Source organism: Hakea prostrata, chromosome 3, assembly GCF_041222555.1.
Source record: "Hakea prostrata isolate BN-2017 chromosome 3, UWA_Hpros_2, whole genome shotgun sequence".
Classification (NCBI taxonomy): domain Eukaryota; kingdom Viridiplantae; phylum Streptophyta; class Magnoliopsida; order Proteales; family Proteaceae; genus Hakea; species Hakea prostrata.
This window is the reverse complement of record NC_142602.1, coordinates 6,549,758-6,567,973: the sequence shown is the minus strand read 5'-3', so window position 1 is coordinate 6,567,973 and position 18,216 is coordinate 6,549,758. Positions and strand designations below refer to the sequence as shown.

At 37.8% G+C, this 18,216-nt stretch overlaps 2 protein-coding genes across 2 annotated transcripts; both read right to left on the bottom strand.

The window, feature by feature from the left end:
- Positions 1–2,806: 2,806 nt before the first annotated feature.
- On the bottom strand, positions 2,807–3,800 carry LOC149020412 (LOB domain-containing protein 27-like). Its single transcript, XM_089146830.1, has 2 exons — positions 2,995–3,800; positions 2,807–2,897 (listed from the first exon to the last, which is right to left on the bottom strand). The coding sequence occupies exons 1-2, from the start codon at positions 3,798–3,800 to the stop codon at positions 2,807–2,809; spliced, it is 897 nt and encodes a 298-aa protein (XP_089002956.1).
- A 2,755-nt stretch (positions 3,801–6,555) lies between these two features.
- Positions 6,556–9,440, bottom strand: LOC149020411 (Protein kinase superfamily protein). Its single transcript, XM_089148545.1, has 2 exons — positions 9,311–9,440; positions 6,556–9,176 (listed from the first exon to the last, which is right to left on the bottom strand). Exon 2 carries the CDS (start codon positions 9,018–9,020, stop codon positions 7,170–7,172), a length of 1,851 nt encoding a protein of 616 aa, XP_089004671.1. The 5' UTR covers positions 9,021–9,176; positions 9,311–9,440; the 3' UTR covers positions 6,556–7,169.
- Positions 9,441–18,216: the final 8,776 nt, after the last annotated feature.

The following is an 18,216-nucleotide window of genomic DNA, read 5'->3' as shown; positions in this document are numbered from 1 at the left end:
ATTCCATGTTACATGAACTCTAAACCCAATTTGATCCATCAAGTTGGTTACTGGACGCATAGTTAAGCACTAAGCCACAAATATTTGTTTCTTCTTTCAGTAGATTTATTCATTTGTATGAGAAATTGACAGGTTGATTTCTCCTCCTATTTGATGCTGGCTAAGGAGGAAGACGGTAGCTTGTGGTTATTTCGCAACGTCACTATTTCTATTTGTGCCTCTCCATGAAATTTCGAGTTAAGTGCAGAAGCTTGGCTCCAGTTACTGGTTTATCTGGAGTTTCACAATTTGCCAGGCTCTGACAAGCTGTGCTGAATAACACAAGAATTGTAGTTAATGGGGTGCAGTACTGCTGTGGAGGAATGTGCATTGCTGATCTTTTCGACAAGGAAAAGGAATCTGGTTACAATTGTTGTTTGAATTCTAAAACTATTTTCTGAAGATACTTTTTAAGTTTTCATGTCAGTTGTTATCAGAGGGTTTGAATTTCTAGTTTCCTACTTGTCTATATTTACCCAAGAGTATTAAATGTCATAACAGTATTAGAAGCAGAGATTTGAATCTAGTGAGACCATGTCAGGATTGAAAAGCACTCAGAATCTTTGTGCATAATCTCAGCCTTCACTATTACTCTTGAATAATTTCATTTTTCAAATATTCAAGCATTTCATTTTATCAAGTTCAATTAGCCAAATTAACCACTATTTGTTTGATCTGTATACATGGTCTTATTTCCATCAGGCAGTTTTGTTAACACGAGTGTTATCTCTTCACTGATTGCCATATAACCTTGGTGCACATCTTTCCACGATTTGATTGTCTCATGCTCTTCTGATGCTCTGTCGGTCCACAGAATTCCAGCCCCAGGAGATATAGAACTAGATGTTTAAAGAATATATATCCCTTAGTAGGTAGATGATAGTCCAGGCTTCAGGTTAAGTACAGAAATAAATGATTCCTACAATCTTTTTTCAAGCGTTTGTTTCAATCCTGATTCAATCAAATACCTTCTAACGCTTCACATAATATACAACATTTAAAGAATTTAACATACTTGGGCTCTGTATGGCAACGCGCTTTTGGTTATTTTTGAGATATAAATGGAAAAGTTACCGAATGATACTCGAAACAGATACTGGTTGGTTTATTCTTTACAGATGAAGATCTTTGAAAGAGAGAAGGAGATTGTTTTGAGAGAGAAGAAAAGTTCTGTGAAAAAAGAAGGAAATTTCCATCACTCTTCTGAACTTAAACTCCACTGTTGGAAGCTCTACATTTGATTCGCCAGAAAAGTGAACTCATACATACCTCTGCTTCTCTCTAATTTCAAAATGATCAAATTACCCCTTTTAACTTATCATATACTCATTTTTATCACTTTGTTTCTCCTTTTTAAGTTCCTTCTCTCTTCTTCATCGTCATCACAGCCCTCATTGGGAAATCAGGCTGCAAATCCCTCTATTGTCTATCTCCACCTTTTAACCCCACAACACCACCCCACCCTCCCCTAACTCCTGTACAAAACCATCCTCCTCCCTCTGTGGAGGAACTTAGAACTACTCACCACCACCATTGTCACCACCACCGCCACCGCCACTGCCACTCTTACTGCCTGTAACATCAACCACAACCGTCCCCCCCCCCCCCCTCGAACTGCCACCACCATCATCATAATAACACTGGTACACTACCACCCCCACTGCAGGGCCCCGAACCATCTACAATGCCATCACCATCGAGATGCCACTATCACCTCTACTTCCATTGCCATCAACCCCACCAATGTTCTACCATGACATCCACCAGGACTGCTACTGCCACTGCTACTGTTACCCCCTTTTGCCACCTCCACCACCATTGCCATCATCCAGTCCTCCACCAGCGCAGCACCTAGAGGATACATTTCTGTTTATTCCAAAGATCTCCCAAAAAAAGAAGAAGAAGAAGAAAAAAGGGCCTAGGTATCAGTTCTTTGAAAAAGAAATGTTGTCGGGCAGAGCCCTAGTGTCTTAAAAACTATATTTAGGTACCATACACAAACCTGATACATCAGTGTATCAGTATATAGATGGTGTAGCAGCAGTAGACAGAATTGAAGGCGCATCATTTATATTATACTAACCTGTTGCCTTTGGTTTCTCATTCATGCTGGTGATGCTTTGATTGTTGTGTTGCAGGGTTTTGCTTCTAAAACTGCTGGAGCTTGCCTTTACAACTACCATAGCAATCCAATGTAGGAGGAGACAAATGCATTGATTTGTAGCTGCGTCATTTGAATTTGAACTATCAAAAAGACCTTTTCTTTTTCCCAGAAGATCTCATTGCTGGTGCTATACTGCTACTGATGTATTGCCTATCTTCTCTTCAGGATAAGGAATGACTATTTTCTATTCTATAAGTCGTCTTCCAAATCTCCGCTTCTAGGTATGGCTCTCTATTGAAATGAATTTTTGGGTTAGCCATTTTGCAAAGAAAAGTTAATTCTGTCATCAGATCAATTCACAAACCTCAGAAGACTTTTAAAAAGAACGCCTCAACTATTAACTGCATCATGAATGACAATATGGACAATATGGAGCTTTACAGAAATGTTTATAGGTGGTAAAGAAGGTAAAGATTATTTTCTATCTTTATTGAATGAATATCAAGAAGTGTATACCCAAAATTGTGGAATGTCATCTATCTAGAGTGGAATTAAGAAAAGAAAAAAAAAAAAAAATGAAAGAATGATTGAAGGAAAAAGGAGAAGGAAAAAAAGAAGGGGCAAATCTTCACTTGATTACTCTAATCGATCAGTTGACACTGATTAGAAGCTCAAACATGCAGCTGTTCTCTTCAGTTCATTCTCTTGAATATGGTTAGGTCGCTGTGTCGAACCCTTTAACGAATCCTCTGAGCTGCAATTCAAGAAAGAAATAACAGTTAGATGGATGACTGTAAAAAGAAATTTGAGAACCCTTATTTTGTTAATCCCAATTATGTGTCTGTGTGTACCTTGAATCATAGGCCTCCTTGGTATCTATGTAAGATTGCCTATCATCAATGGTGTCAAAAAATGGTGGAATGTCAACGAAATCTCGTAGAGCTTCTGTTGGTTCTGGTAACATAGGAAGTCCTTGTGAGACAAAGAATGGAGATTGATTGGATGCGGCAGTGCAGATACTGCTGGGGTTGGTGTTATAAGAATTCTGATTCTGAATCTGGTTCTGTATCAGAAACATGTTGTCCTTATTGGGTTCCATGTAGGCTGGTGCAGCAGGGCTGTAAGCAGTAGTGGCGTTATTTCCATTGGCTGGAGAAAGAGATGATATGGGCATAGCACTGAAAGGCTGAGGATTATGGTGGAAGAGTGTGAGAGTGCCGTTGGAAGGAGGAGGAGGAGAAGTGGACATACCCAGTTGCAGTTGGGAAGAAGGAGAATGGTGGTGAGGGGGAGAGGAAGAAGATAGGTGTTGATGTCGATAGAAAGCAAGCTGTGCCTGGACGGCATTGAGCTCTTGCTGAACCTGATCAATCTGAAACTTTAGTTGGCAGATGATTCCATAACAGCCATGAACAGGGAATCTATCACGCATGTTGGATTGGTAAATGATAGAACCCATGGCATCCTTCATCTGACGTGGGTCGATATCTTTGAGTGTCTTCTGGATTTTTTTTACACCGAACAGTCGGTGTGCATTCCGAAAGTTATTGGGTTCGTGGGGCGGAAAGAAAGGTGCCAGAGGACAATCCGCGGCGCATTTCCTTCGTTGGTATTTGCACGCAGCACACGCCTGGCTCGTGCCTCCTTTCACGGTCATCTTATTCACGGACCAAATTCAGGATGAATTTATTGCGCAGCTGAGAAAGATAGGGAGAAATCACAGACGAAGAAAGAGGAGAATAACCCGTTGAAGCTCATTTGGTCATAGCTTTAAAATCGAAATGGAAGGAAAAGAGAGAGAGAGAGAAAAGAAGAAAAAAAAATAGAGATGAGATTTGATAACCAAATGAGAAAAGCAAAACGGAAATCGAAACCCACAACAGAAACCCAGCAGAGCATTAATCACAACAGCAACATGTGTTATTATTGTTTTGAGTATTTGCTCGTGGTGGAGACTGAGTAAGAAACAGAAAAAAACCGAATTTGGTGGGAAGCTAGTTTTGGCCAGACGACCGTTGGAGGTCTAGGTGTCGCGTTCTAGTGGAGTCTCGACTCCCCGCCTGACCACGTCATCGTTTCATGACTCTCATAACTCTTCTCCGTCTCCCTTCACCCATCAATCCATCCATCCATCCATCATCCAAGTTTGGAATCCAATCATAGTGACTGGGGGCCCATATACCCAGAGGGTCCCATGCCCTAAGGGTGAGGGGTCGGGCAGAGGAGAGATGTAATAGACCCTCTTTAGACTTAATGCCTCTAGAAAGAGACTTTATCATATTCATGCTCAGAAAACATTGAGTTATATAACATTTATATTAACTCCTAGCACATTAGGATTCCGATATGACTGGGTTGGGATCTGCTGGTTTTCGGATATTTATTAACAAGTTTTTTTCATTCTAGCCACTTAAGTTGGACAAAAGTCTTGTTTGTCCAATTAAGTGATAAAAATGACAAGCTGCCCACAATGGTCTTTTTCAGAAATTACAAATTATCCACAGTTATTTTTCTGTTAGATTTGAAATTAAAATGACTATTTTATCTATGAGGTGAAAAGAAACATAATTTTTTTTAAATTTTATAAAACCTCACTTACTTTTTAACAAATTTACAGAAAAAAAATTCTCTTTCTGTTATCATCTCCTTTATCTTTTTGAACGAGGAGGATTGAGAGTTTAGTGATTGGACAATGATAAGATAGTCAAGCGGTTAATAACCTCTCATAATATCAACTCGCCAACTCCAAAAAGAAAAATTATATTAGCATGTGATACACTATGGCTTCACGGTAGACAAATATGAGAATGTCCTTTTAAGGATAAACACACCCAAAAGACGTAGGGGATAAAAAGAAGAGATTGATGGCTATGGATGGATCACCTGAGAGGCATGATTTCATAAATTTGTTTGATTAAAATTTTGGTTATCCTCTTAATTCTGAATTGTGAAACACATCCCAACCTAGCTGGTATCGACGCTGATGAGATTTCAAATCTAGGATTTTGGTAATTAAAGAAATAAATATATGTATTTCCCTTCCCTAATATCATGCTATTAGGGTTTCAAGGTCAACTAACATGTTACGTGCGTATCGTTACCGGCAAAACTAATAAATTTGGGTATTACTCAGAAAAATAATAATAATAAACAATTGACATAGTTGTAATGTTTTAATAAATATTGAGGGATAATTATGTCATTTTCTTTTTAAGAAGGGAGGTTGTTAGAACTAACTCGACAGGTTCATAGGACGGTTACAAAATCATATTATAATATGAAATTATTTTCATTTTGAATTTTAAATTTATAATCTTAAGGCGATGAAAACAAGTCAAGAGCAGATAATTCACACAAAATACAATTATTTGCTACTAAAATATTTTTTCAATCATGAAGACCAACCATTGATATTACATACAATTTTTTTTTCAAAAAACTATAAAATAAGGGGAAAGATCTTTAAAAAAAAAAAAAAAAAGAGGGTCCAGTAGGATGTTTCAAACCTAAAAAGAGGACCAATGAAATAAATTTAAAAATGAAAAAGAAAAGAAATTTTTTCAAAGAAAAAAAGGAGGCTCGACATGGACTCCTTGGCCATAGGACCATTGCAGGTTATATTCAGGGGCAAAGCCAGAATTCAATATTGAAGGGTCGAAGAATTCGACGTAATGAAGTCCGGATTACCGGATAGAAAAGCGCTTAACATTTTTCTTTAAAAATAGATGATAATCGGATTCAGTAGGCCCTTCATTAAAATTTATTGGGACTTCTCAATCATGAATATTTTATTATATTAAGAAATAAATCTACATATTATTTGTGGGACCCACACACATTTGAAAAAAATAGATAAATTACTAATAATGATAAATTTTTTCAACAAGATATAAAATTTATTGGGGGTTCCATTTATAAATTATTTTATTATATTAAGAAATAAATTTAAAAGGAGAAAAAGAGAAACAATGATTAAATTGAGAAAGAAAAAGAATACAAAGAATATTTTTTTCCAAATTTTTTTTTTTTGGTACTGGTGTTTTTTTAATACTGGAAATTTAATGCCGTCTGCAAGGGTCGAACCCACGACTTCTCTACTGAAAAGTATGGATCTTTATCACCCAACCAACCCTGCATTGGCATTTCCCAAATTTTTCTTAAACCCACGCTTATAGAAAAGGAAGAATAAATAGGAATAAAGAATTCTACCCAAGAACATAGAAAAAATAAATAAGAAGAAAAGAAGAGAGAGGAGATATGAGAGACTAAATAGGGATTGAAGAGTTAGATTCTAATTAAAAATAATATTTTAAATAACTAATAAGATTTTTTTTACAAAAATTTCATTTAACCCTTTATAAAGGAGAAGAGAATAAAGAATAAGAAAAGATGGGAGAATAAATAGGAATTGATGAGTTAGTTTTTAAGTAGAGATGACATTTATACTTATAATTTTACTTTTAAAAATTATTTTCAATATTGAGTGGGTCAAATAGTGATATTTCACATGTGAGAAGAGAAAAAAAAGGTGAGAAAATGAAGAAATTAACATAAAAAATAAAAATATTAAAGAAATTATAGTAAAATTTGAAAAATCCTGAGATTACAATAATATATACGTGGATTGAAAGGAGGTTGCTTTAGAATAACAATCAATCAGCTCTTATGTACCAGTTGCTAATTACAAATGCACGTCTTTCAGTAATTGGTTAATAATATCTTTGACATGCTTTTAAGTGTGCGTCCGATTGGAGTTTCTACTCTCGTTTAACTCTAAGCTGATCAGAATCATCATTACCCAATACTATTATCTGCCCACACGAATGGAATCAAAAAAGAGATATAAGTGCTTCAACTTTCGAGTGATGAACAGAAAAGACCAGTAAATGTAATGAAGTGAGAAACTGAAAACGTCGATCAATTAATGCACGTGCTTCAAAATTTTCATTTTTATGAGCTGTAATTGTATACAGAAAAGAAAAAGAAAAAAAATATACCAGCAGCATCCACCCGTCCAAGTGGCACATCAACGTCCACGTGTAAGATTGTGAATCCGCTTTAGCTCAACAACTAATTCCCCGGCATCGGGGCGATCGTCCTTATCGGCAGCGACGCAGCGGAACGCAAGCTCTGCGATGGAATTAACGGTCTCGATTGCTTCTGATCCTTCCAAAACAAGGAGTGGGTCCACAGCCTGGTCAAGTGACCCCACCTGAATCTTGGACACCATCATATCCGCTAGCGACACCTCTCTCTTGTCTCGACTTAGGTCCACCGCTTTCAACCCGGATATCAGCTCAAACAACACAACTCCAAAACTGTACACGTCACTCTTTTCCGTCAACCGGAAAGATTTATGGTAATCTGGGTCCAAATATCCCGGCGTTCCTTGCGGCCCGGTCCACACAAATCCTGCCGTCGACGAAGACGAAGACGACGACGACTCTGGAAAAATCAGAAGCCTCGAAAGCCCAAAATCCCCAACTTTGATTCTCATGTCTTTCTCCACGAATATGTTCGACGATGTTATGTCTCTGTGAACGATTGCTGGCTCCACCGACGAGTGAAGGTACTCCAATGCCATTGCCGTCTGCAACGCCACCTCCACTCTCACTTTCCATGTCATTGATTTCTTCTTTTCAAAGCTCTTCGACCCATGGAGATGGTCGGCTAGGGTTCCGTTCTCCACGTAGTCGTACACGAGTATCAATCCTCTTCGATCGCTACAGTAACCGTAGAGCTTTACCAGGTTTGGGTGTTCTATTGATGACAATATCAAGATTTCATTGCAAAAGGCTTTTGTCGATGCTGTCGCCGCCATTGTTTGTTGTCTGTGAAGCTTTTTCACCGCGACGGTTCTGCCGTCGAAGAGCCTACCGATGTAAACCGATCCAAACCCACCGTCACCGATCTTGTTCTTTGGGTCGAATTTGTTCGTCGACGCTTCAAGTTCTTCGTAGGTGAACACAGGTGGGAGAAGATTTGCAGATCTATGACGGTGAAGGAAGAGACTCGTTGGGTCTTCTTCGGATTTTGGAGATTCCAGCCCTCTGAAGCGTAAGATCAACGTTGCTATGCCCACCACAATAACCAAGCAGCTAAAGATGAAAACAGTGCAGAAGATAACTATCCGATTAGGGTTGTCCCTGAGAATCCACGGAGCCGAAAACTTCGTCCGAGAGCGATAACAGAGGAATGGCTTGCGAGGGTCTGAGGAATTGAAGCCGCAAACCCCGTTCTTGGCCTGACAACCCTTGCAGTTGGAGAAGTAAGGGTCGCCATTTCCGTCCCATTCCACTTGGATTCCTAATGTGAGGTAAACATGAAGGTAGCCCATTATGTCTACATGGCAACCCTGCTCCGAGACATGGCGAAGCTTAGCACTGCAACCTGCTAGAAGTCGAACCGGGCTATTGTGTATCTCGCATTCCCAAGAACAGTGGCTGCAATTAGAGAGTGGTTCACAGGGTCGAAGAAGAGAAAGGCGCGAGCAAGATGCGTCCGAGAACCGAAATGGGGAACCGGAAAGATCGATGGATCGATTGGGGATGGAGCTAAACTCGCCACCACCAGTGATAAGAGAACAAGAGGCTTGAGTTGAGGTCCGAGGGGAGAGGAGAAGAGAGGTGGAGTTGGGTTCGTGGTGGAGGAGATCGAAAGTTAAGTTGTTAATGGAAATAATGGCGTGTGGAGAGGAGCACTGGATCTGAAATGAGGGATGGCCACAACCGGGAGATGAAGAGAACGGAAACGAAGGCGGAGAAGTAAAAGGGGGACAAGTACCTGCTGCTTCCTCCGGCGAGTAACATCTGTAAGCGTTTGTGAGATCGACGATGAAGAGGAAGACAGCGACGACACGGGTGTTCGATCTCAACATTGAAGTATTCTTCGAGTAGCTGCTGCAATAGTCATCAGACGAGGAATGAAAGGGAGGGATTTGAAGCTTCAAGGTCTGCTTTCGATTTCCTTAATTAGATCTCCAGTTACTGTGGTGGAGTTTTGCTCTGGATTGAGAGTTTGAGGTCTGTGAATCCTGGAAAAAAGATAAGAAAGAGTAGAAGAGGACTGTAAAAGGAAGACATGATGGGGTCATGCATAGTAGAGTAGTTGAAAGGGTCTCATAACTCCGGATGAAAATCCTTGTTAAAAATCTAAACTTTTCCTTACCTTCTTCAGTTCCACTGCTCTGAGTTTTGACCCTTACTGCAAATTCTGTACTAAATTCATAAATAAGAGAGTTGAGATAGAGACATTCAAACCAGATAGGAACAAAACTTGGGAGGAAATGCAAGTTAAACTTACGGGAAAGGAGATGTAGAGAAGTGGCCCAGTGGTATCTTTTTAAGGGAAACGAGTGGTCAAAGGCAGCCTGCATTCGTTTAACCAAGAAAGAAAGAAAAAGTTTACATTTTTAATATTAAGTTTGGAAGTAATCAAATCAGGGTGGAGCCCCACGCCCTAGCGCTGCAACTCTGCAACTACTGCCGCCCGTGAAAAGCAAGAGAAATGGATTAAAATCTTCAGCGTTGCACATTGGAGCGGCCATCCAGCGGCTGCCCCGGATGCGCGCCATCTGTCACATGACAAAATCATAGCCATTCATTATTTACAAATCTATTTCTCTATAAACCAGTTTCAACGAATCCGGTTCTAAAAATAACCAAATTGCTACACCTTCTTACACAAGCAAATGAATCCAATTCAAGTCCCTTGTTCTGCAAATGGATCCCTAGAGCGATCTGTGTAGAAGACAAACCCATTGGATACAATATGGTTAATCAATGGGAAGAAGAAGAAGGCCAATGCCACAGGTCAAATTGGGTATGTTCTAGCCCCTAAGTACTGAAGACTCATATCAGGTCTTTCTTGACAAGGAAATGAATCATCATTTTTGTAGATGTGTGAGATGTGTCATAATATTACATCAAATGGTTAAAATTCATTTATAAATCATATCAATCAACTCTTTAATCTCAAAAAAACAAAAATAAAAATAAACATGCAATTGTGATCTACCCATTATCATCAAGGTATGTTATGTAGTATTCAAAGAGTTAAAAACTATAGCTAGTTTATTATGAGGAAGAAAAACAAAATTATGAGCAAAATCGTACAGTGGCATGTTTTTTAAACAAAAAGTGAGGGTGTGAGCCTCCATTTTGTGCAATTTGCTCTTTTTTTCCCCTTTCCCTCTCTACAAGTTGGGTGCTATGTCTTAATGGATGAGTACAGCATTAGCCCAGCTAATGCTGGGACCAACTCGTCCAACTTGACCACAGGAAAACTTCAATACTTCAGTCTTCAGCAACCTCAGAGCTAAAAGCAATGAGGGATGATAGGAGTTTCAAGAAGGGTTTATTAGATTATCTATGGAGTTGCATGTGTAACTGGGTGTTAATAAATATTCTGAAACTGTTGCCTTTGCTGATCTCCTTCTGTTTTCTTCTAATTTAAGGAAATTAATAGCATGAAGAAACTGCTTGAGAATTAATGGCAAAACATACCGTTTCCAAGCGAACCCTATAAAGTTCTCACCCTCCTCAGAACCCTTCATCTCAAAACCTTGCTTCAAGTTCTATCAGCCAAAGATGAATACAAGAGGAGTTATAGCAGCTGGGTTGCTTTTGATTGTTGCATGCACAAGCATGTCAACTGTCACTGCTACTTCAACAGAAATAGGTCTACCTATAATATTTGATCCTTGGAGCAGAGAAATAGCTGGAGGAAACGTTAAGTATTGGATGGAGAATCCTTTTCACATACCAACAGAAGGAGGTCAACTTTCAAAGTGGAATCCTTTCATAAGGGCTTTACCACCTGGTTGGGTTGGAAAGGCAGAGACATGTTGGTCACCCATTCAAAGCATACAAGGCTGTGTGCAGCAGATAGTCCAGTTTCTCTGGAATAACCAAGTTCCTTCTACACTTGGATCTTCTTGTTGCAAAGCCATTAGCGAACTTGACAACAGTTGCTGGACAATGATGTTTCCTGCTTCTGCTTATTTCACGACATTTCAAGATATACTCAAAGACACCTGTGTGAAATCTGAAGGTAATGCTGATGCTCCTGCAAACATGCCCTGAAGTTCAAAAGTCACAAATAAGATCAGCATAGCTTGTTACTTTTTCCTTGAATAGACCTACAAAAATTAATAAAAAGAATAAACTTGTATGGCTTCCTTACGGCCAATTTACTTGGGAATTGGTTTTCAGCGAACCAATTTTTTTCTTTCCACCTTAAGGTGTTTCTTATCTACAAACTTATATCAATATGTTTAATTTTACTTCAACAATGAAAATTCACTTTTCCTATCAAAATATCAGTATAATTTACCTGATTTATAATTTAAACCATGTAAATATATCTTTTGGTAAAGACTAATTTTCACCATGTTTCAAATCCCATTTGATGACCTAAACACACTTGGATGGTTGTTTTTCTATATCGGCCATTGTTAAATAGACATGAGTCTTATTCAGAATTTCATGTTCTTCAAAATGACTGGTTGAGGGCCTAAAGTGTGAGTGTGGATCATCTCCCTTGATGGAGAGCACTTTGTGCTCCCCGAAAGCTTTACAATCACAAATTACGTAGGACCCAAGTAAAAAATAATAAAACACTAAAAATAAATCTCATTACCTAATCTTGTAGGCCCCCCTGTAATTTGTAGTCAACAACCATTTGTGCTCCCCGTTAGGGAAGACAATCCGGACACCCAAACTGTTTGGAGATCATATCTAGCTCTTTTGAGTTTTTTTTCGCATAAAAGGCAATTTGGTATTTGAAATAGGATTTTCACTTGTCTTTAAATTTATACTCTTTGAAAGGAGTGACAATGATAGAAAATGACCAGGTTGTAGATGGTCTTTGTCTTTGAAATACCATCTTTACATGGTTCAAGAATCAAAAGTTGATCACAGAAGGGAGAGAAGTTATATTGACAGAGGTTTTATCACTTTCGATAGCGGAGCCGGAGCCGGAGGAGGAAGAGGAGGAAGAAGATAGGGAAAATGGGTGGGAAATGCACTTGAGGGCATTTTAGTAATTTGTTAGACAGAGGGATGTTTTCATGGCAAAAACATATCGTTGAATTTCAGTTGTTTCGGCAACTAACAAAATTCTTTTTGAATTGAAACCGAAACCGACAATGTTTTTGTGAGATATTGTCGATATCTTCGCAAAAAATCACTGATTCGCGAAATATTACCGAATTTCTTGAGGATTTCGGTGATATAAATTGAAAAATCCCCGAATTTTGGATGAATTTCCAACATATTTTTCATGAATTTCTCTTTTTTCTTCGAAGCATATTTCTCCTACTTCTTGCATTATTGCGATATTTTCCTTCAATCTTCCACATATATCAGTAGATTTTGCTTCATTCTTGATAGATATAACATTGTTTACGATGATCAATCGAAATTTCACATAGATCTGAAAGTTTTGTGAAATTTTTTCATCTTAATACCAATTTATGTGAGGTTTTAGGCAAAATCAACAATTCCAATGTGTTTGTTGGCATTAAACTAGGTTATACTCCACATTTGGGCCCAAAATACCCTAGAAATGGAGGTTGAAATCTAGTCAAAATTGTCTAACATTTCACCCGAAAACATTTGTGAAATTCGTATCCTCGATATTTTGGTTAATTGATCACTAAAATTTTAAAAACTAATGGTTAATTTGGAGAGTTAACCGTGAGTAACTTGAAATTTTTAAAAACTAATGGTCAAAGTTTGGACTTAAGTTAGGACCAGTGAAATTTAAAACGGTCGGGAAAGTGCGTAACTTGAAATTTTTAGAAAAATGAAAAAGTAACATAGTATAGAATTTTTCCGACTTAATTTAAGCCTAAATTTAGTGTGCATAATGGAAAAGACTTAATTCTAAATTAAGAAAATTTTCTTCTTTTTTTATTGTACATTATACACATTATATACTGTTTGTTATTAGGTTTTATAGAGTGGTTCTTCTGGGCATTGTCATAATTTTGAAAGCAAATTGCTCCTGGACGAATGTAGAGGCTTTTAAATACTCATATCCTATTTTATCTTTTCCAAGTCCGAAATTTTACTTTCCTTAAAAATGGTTCATGAAAAACCACTATCTCATTATATATAATAGAAGTAAATGGATTTTACCTCAATTTTTAGGCCTATTTGGTTACATGAGTTTGGAGATTTCAAATCTATAGGAGTCATAATTCATAAAATTAAGTGTTTGGTTGTGGAATAAAATCTCTGAATTAATCCTAAAAAACTATTTGGTCGATGTGATTTTTGTGAATTCATAAATATTTAGTGTTTTCATAATAGCAATGAAATCTCTGGATTTTACTTCATACCCATAAATCTACATATTCATGTTTTTGATGTAAAAATATGAATCTCTAGATTTCATGAATCAAAAGATTTTCACAACCAAACTTGTATAAATTTCAAATTCATGAATTCAAAGATTTCAATTCATGTAACCAACTAGGCCTAGATTTATTTCCACTACTATAATCGCATCCAACCAAGGACCCGAACTGAGTGAGTGCCCCCACCTACCAAGAAAAAACAGCCCCTTAAAGATGAGTATGATTGAAATTCTTAGCCCTTCCCTTAGTCATGTTACATGCCATTGTAGAGTATGTCGACAATGATACTTGACGTGAATTGCAAATTTTAGTTTGAGTATATTATCGGAAATACGCCTATATATCTTTTGTGGGCCCACATATATTTGATAAAAATAGATAAATTATTAGGATATTTTTCCCAACAAGATATAGATAAATTAAAGAATCAATTAAAAAAAAAATTCAAGTGACTTTAATCCTAAAAAATTTGCAAAAAAAAAAAAAAATTTAGGTAAGAAATGCAAAAATGATAGTTAGTTACCTTACAATTATAGACATTTTATTTACAATATAAAATCAAATAATAAAAATTGCAAAAGAAATACAAAAACAAAAAATATAAAATCAAATAAAGAATAAAAAAAAAAATAAGTAAAAAGAGAAAAAAAATAAATAAATTGAAAAAGAGATAAGAACATGAATATTAATAATATTTTTCTTCAAATTTTCCTTAATCCGCACTTATAGAATAAATAAAAAGAAATAAACGGAAGAGAAGAATAAACAAGGATTGATGAGTTACTTTCCATTAGAAATGATATTTTGAATATTTAATAATATATATTTTTTTAAAATTTTTCTTAACCCACGTTTATAGAAAGAGAATGTATAGAAAGAAAAGATGTGAGAGAGAAGAGAGGATAATTAATTGGAATTGAGGAGTTAGTTTCTATTAGAAATAGCATTTTGAATATTTAATAATAAATATTTTACAAAAATTTTCGTTAACTCACGTTTATAGAAGGAGAATAAATAAGAAGAAAAAATGTGAGAGAAGAGGTTTTCAAAGGAAGCAGAGCAGGGAACGTCTAAGATGTCTAGGACAAGGCGATGGGAACTGTCAAAGTCAGCATCCATAACAAAATCTTGGGAACTGTCAAGGTCTTGGGGATGTATTTCAAGTGTGGTTCAATGTCAGATGCATATGAGTTGTTTGGAAAAATGCCTGAGGGGAATTTGACAACATGGTATGCCATGATAACGTGGCTAGCAAGAAATGGGCTTGGGGAGGATGCCATTGATTTATTCACTCGGTTCAAGGAAGAACGTTTGATGCCTGATGGGCAAATGTTTATTTGGGGTGTTCTCTGCTTGCAATTTCCTAACTTGGTCGACATTAACGTGAAGGAATAAATAGCTGCACGTGTTAGGGGTTTTTTTTTTTTTTTTTTGGTAATCAGAGATGAGGTTTCCAAGGAAGCGGCAGCCTCTAAGATGTCTAGGATTTCGGTATTGGGGTTAGGGCCCCCCCCAGGGGGCGTCCCCTCCATGGAGAATTATGTCTGTGTGGTGGACATGTTGGCACCGAAAGCATATTTTCAAGGGTGGGACTCGGGTGGATCCGAAGCAGTGGAGTTCATTGAAAAGATGCCAGGTTTGAGACCAAGTGTTCGATGTACCCTACGAGGGTTCAGCAGAACCTGTGGGATAGAAACTCAATCGTGCTCAGAGTTCAGGCTGGGAATATGGAAGTTGGGGATCGTTTTGCTGAGCTACGTTCATGAGTCTCACAGATCAAGCGGTTCACCGACTGACCGAACAATCCAGGGCGGGTCTTGTGGCAGTGAGGAACTTCAAAGACTATTGCACAAGAGAAAATCTGGAGAGTTTCAGCAAATCCACGAGGATCACAGGACCCTCTGGAGGTAAGGAGTAGGATCCAGGAGTATAGGGCTGGAGATACATCGGACCCTGCAAAGGAGAAGATGCGCCTAATGCAGATAGTTGAAACGGCAATGGCCGTGCACAAATGACGGGAGGCTGGTTAGGGGGGGTGGTACCTAGGAAACAGAAGATTAGTGTAGATTTACCCATGAGCAGTTGATGCGGCCAAGAGTCACAAGGAGGAAGCCCGTTCATGATTATCCACTAGTGAGGGACTGTCGCAGCATCTACTCCTGGATGGTCCAGTGTGGTTCAAGTCAGATGCAATGAGTGTTGGCCTGGCGGAATGCCTGGGTCCATGATCGTGGCGCAAGTCTGGGGATGACCAATGATTTATCCTCGGCGGGCCGTGTGTGCCTGGTGGGCAAAGTATTGGGGGTGTCCAGTGACAGCAGTGGGACATTAGAAGGAATGCACACTTATCGAAAGCTTGGTATGGTCCCCCCATGGAGCAACGGGGGCATCTCCAGGATTGGATGCGAAGCAGGGGTTCATGGGCCATTTGACCAGGTGTGGGGACTTTGAACACGGGCAATGTTCTTGCCGAGATTATTGGTGAACTTAAGAGTGATTATTTTACCAACCTCAGTTAATGTATTTCAAGATTTATTTTTAGATAGCAAGTTGGCAATTGGTTGGAACATATAACAATTGATTTATCTTTGAAAGAAACACTTGGTTGAATATCAAACAGCATTACTATAAAAAACAATGCACTCTTATGAATTTAAAGAATTGGAATGTTGTAGTTGACCCTGTTTAAGATGGGATAAGACTTGAGTTGTTGTTGGGCCTTGGTTCAAATATTTTTTTTGTCTTATAGATCACTTGTTAACCTGAAATATCTGTGGTTGATTTTGCTGGTTTTTTGAGAGTTCATAACCCCACCCTCCCGGCCCCCAAAAAGGAAAAAAAGAAGAAAAGCAAGCAATACATGTCAAGATGGCCAACAAATTGCGAACTTTAATGTAGTATTTATTGGGAGTCTGGTAGAAGTTGTAGTCATCAGCAGACTGTGAAATTGTGATAAGGCATAGAGAATCGCCTGTTTTCATTCCCGTTTGAAGTAAATAGTCACGAATTACATTAACAATGTGCAGCTAAAGAACATATGCAAACTGTTAGAAGTCAAAGCCCCATCACTGACTTGATCAATCCATTCAACAGGATATGCATGAATCCTAAAATGGGTAAATGTAGAAGGGATGATCTTAATTTTGAGATTCATTTCGGCAAATTTTCCCTTCAGTATTCTATTAAAATATGATGTCATCTAATCTTTTTATGAAAAATATCAAATTAGTTCTAAGTTTCCAGCATGTTAACTTCTTGGCGTATCTTGCAACTTACAAATTGCTTCTTATAATCTTAAAAGGGTTTCTAGTTTTTCTCTTTCCATTCTCACGTCGTTTTTTTATTGAACAGATTGAGCTTATCTCCTTCTGTGAACTGTAACCGGGAAAGAAGGAATACATTCATCCTTGAAAATTTGACTTCTTTTTGTTTTGAGTCTGACTTTTGAAAGAGATCATTATCTGATGAAAGTTAGCTGTAGTTCAAACTTGATTACAGCCTGATGGTACTAATCTAGCAGTCGGATGTTTAAATCTGATAAGGTTTGTTATCTTAATCCTAAATTAACCTGTCTTGTGCATCAGTGCATGTTTAAGGTAGCGAATTGTTCACCATTGTAGTTAATGCTCAGTGATGACCAATAAGTAGCTATTTTTGTTGCTGTGGTGTTTTGAGCTGATTTCTTTATTGAGTAGATGCACAAGGAATCCCAAATTCCTCAAAAGCAATCACTGTCATTGAACTTTTTTGATGGTCAAGTATACTTTTTAAAGAAAATAAGGAAGGTTAGGGCAGTTGGATGGAATTTATTAGTCACCTGCTGGTTCTTGATAGCAGACAATTTTGGTGAAGGTTGGGTCAGAAGATTAGTCAGATGATGATAATATGATGATAATGTGGAGAGTGATTCAGATTCAGAGGATGAACGTGATGCGAGCAATGAAGAGTGAAGAGACCTACCCACCGACTGGGGATTCTGGTATCGGTTATGTGAGGCATTGGAAGTGTTGTGCAAGATGAATGATCTGCCTATTATCTGCAACACCAGGAACCATGAATTGGGAAGTAGCAGTGAGTTAAAATAAATTAGTACTGATGATGATGATGATGATGATGATGTCCTTCAGGAGCTTTTAGCTCATGGTTTTGAAGGCCTTGAACAGGTACATATTGATGAATTGGAAAGTAGCCATGTATCAGAAAAGTAGTATGGTGCTCAGCGTCCAGAACAATCACAGCAGACCTTTAGAAAAGGGGACCAGGTGAAATATGCTGAGTCCCTGTACATGTAGAAGCTGATAACAGGATCAAATGGGAAAATTCCAACAAGTGCTTCAAGATAATACTGAAAATAAAATACAGAACAGGCTTGCTGCAGAATCTTCAATTTAATGGTTATGTATTGATCTTTCTCCTCATTAAATATAAATATACATTCGATTCCATTCATTATTGGCTATTGATTTGATGGTTAAGTTACTAATATAACCCTCTCCTTTGATTTTATTACCCAGATTTAGTCTCGATTGTTTCTTCCATATGATGGACCAGGGAGTATAACTATTCCCATTTATTGTATAAGAAAGAAAAGTCTGTAGATAAGCCTGGAAAGTGCAATTTAATGGAAGAGCTTTTGAATTTGCGTATGAGTGTGTGTGCGATTTGAAAACGATGGATACCAACAACTCATGAATACTCAGGGAAGAAGAAG

Coding starts and splice junctions, on each gene's coding strand:
- LOC149020412 (XM_089146830.1), bottom strand. CDS start 3,800: ATGACCGTGAAAGGAGGCACGAGCCAGGCGTGTGCTGCGTGCAAATAC. Junction 2,898..2,994: donor AAGGAGGCCTATGATTCAAG/GTACACACAGAC, acceptor CTTGAATTGCAG/CTCAGAGGATTCGTTAAAGG.
- LOC149020411 (XM_089148545.1), bottom strand. CDS start 9,020: ATGTTGAGATCGAACACCCGTGTCGTCGCTGTCTTCCTCTTCATCGTC.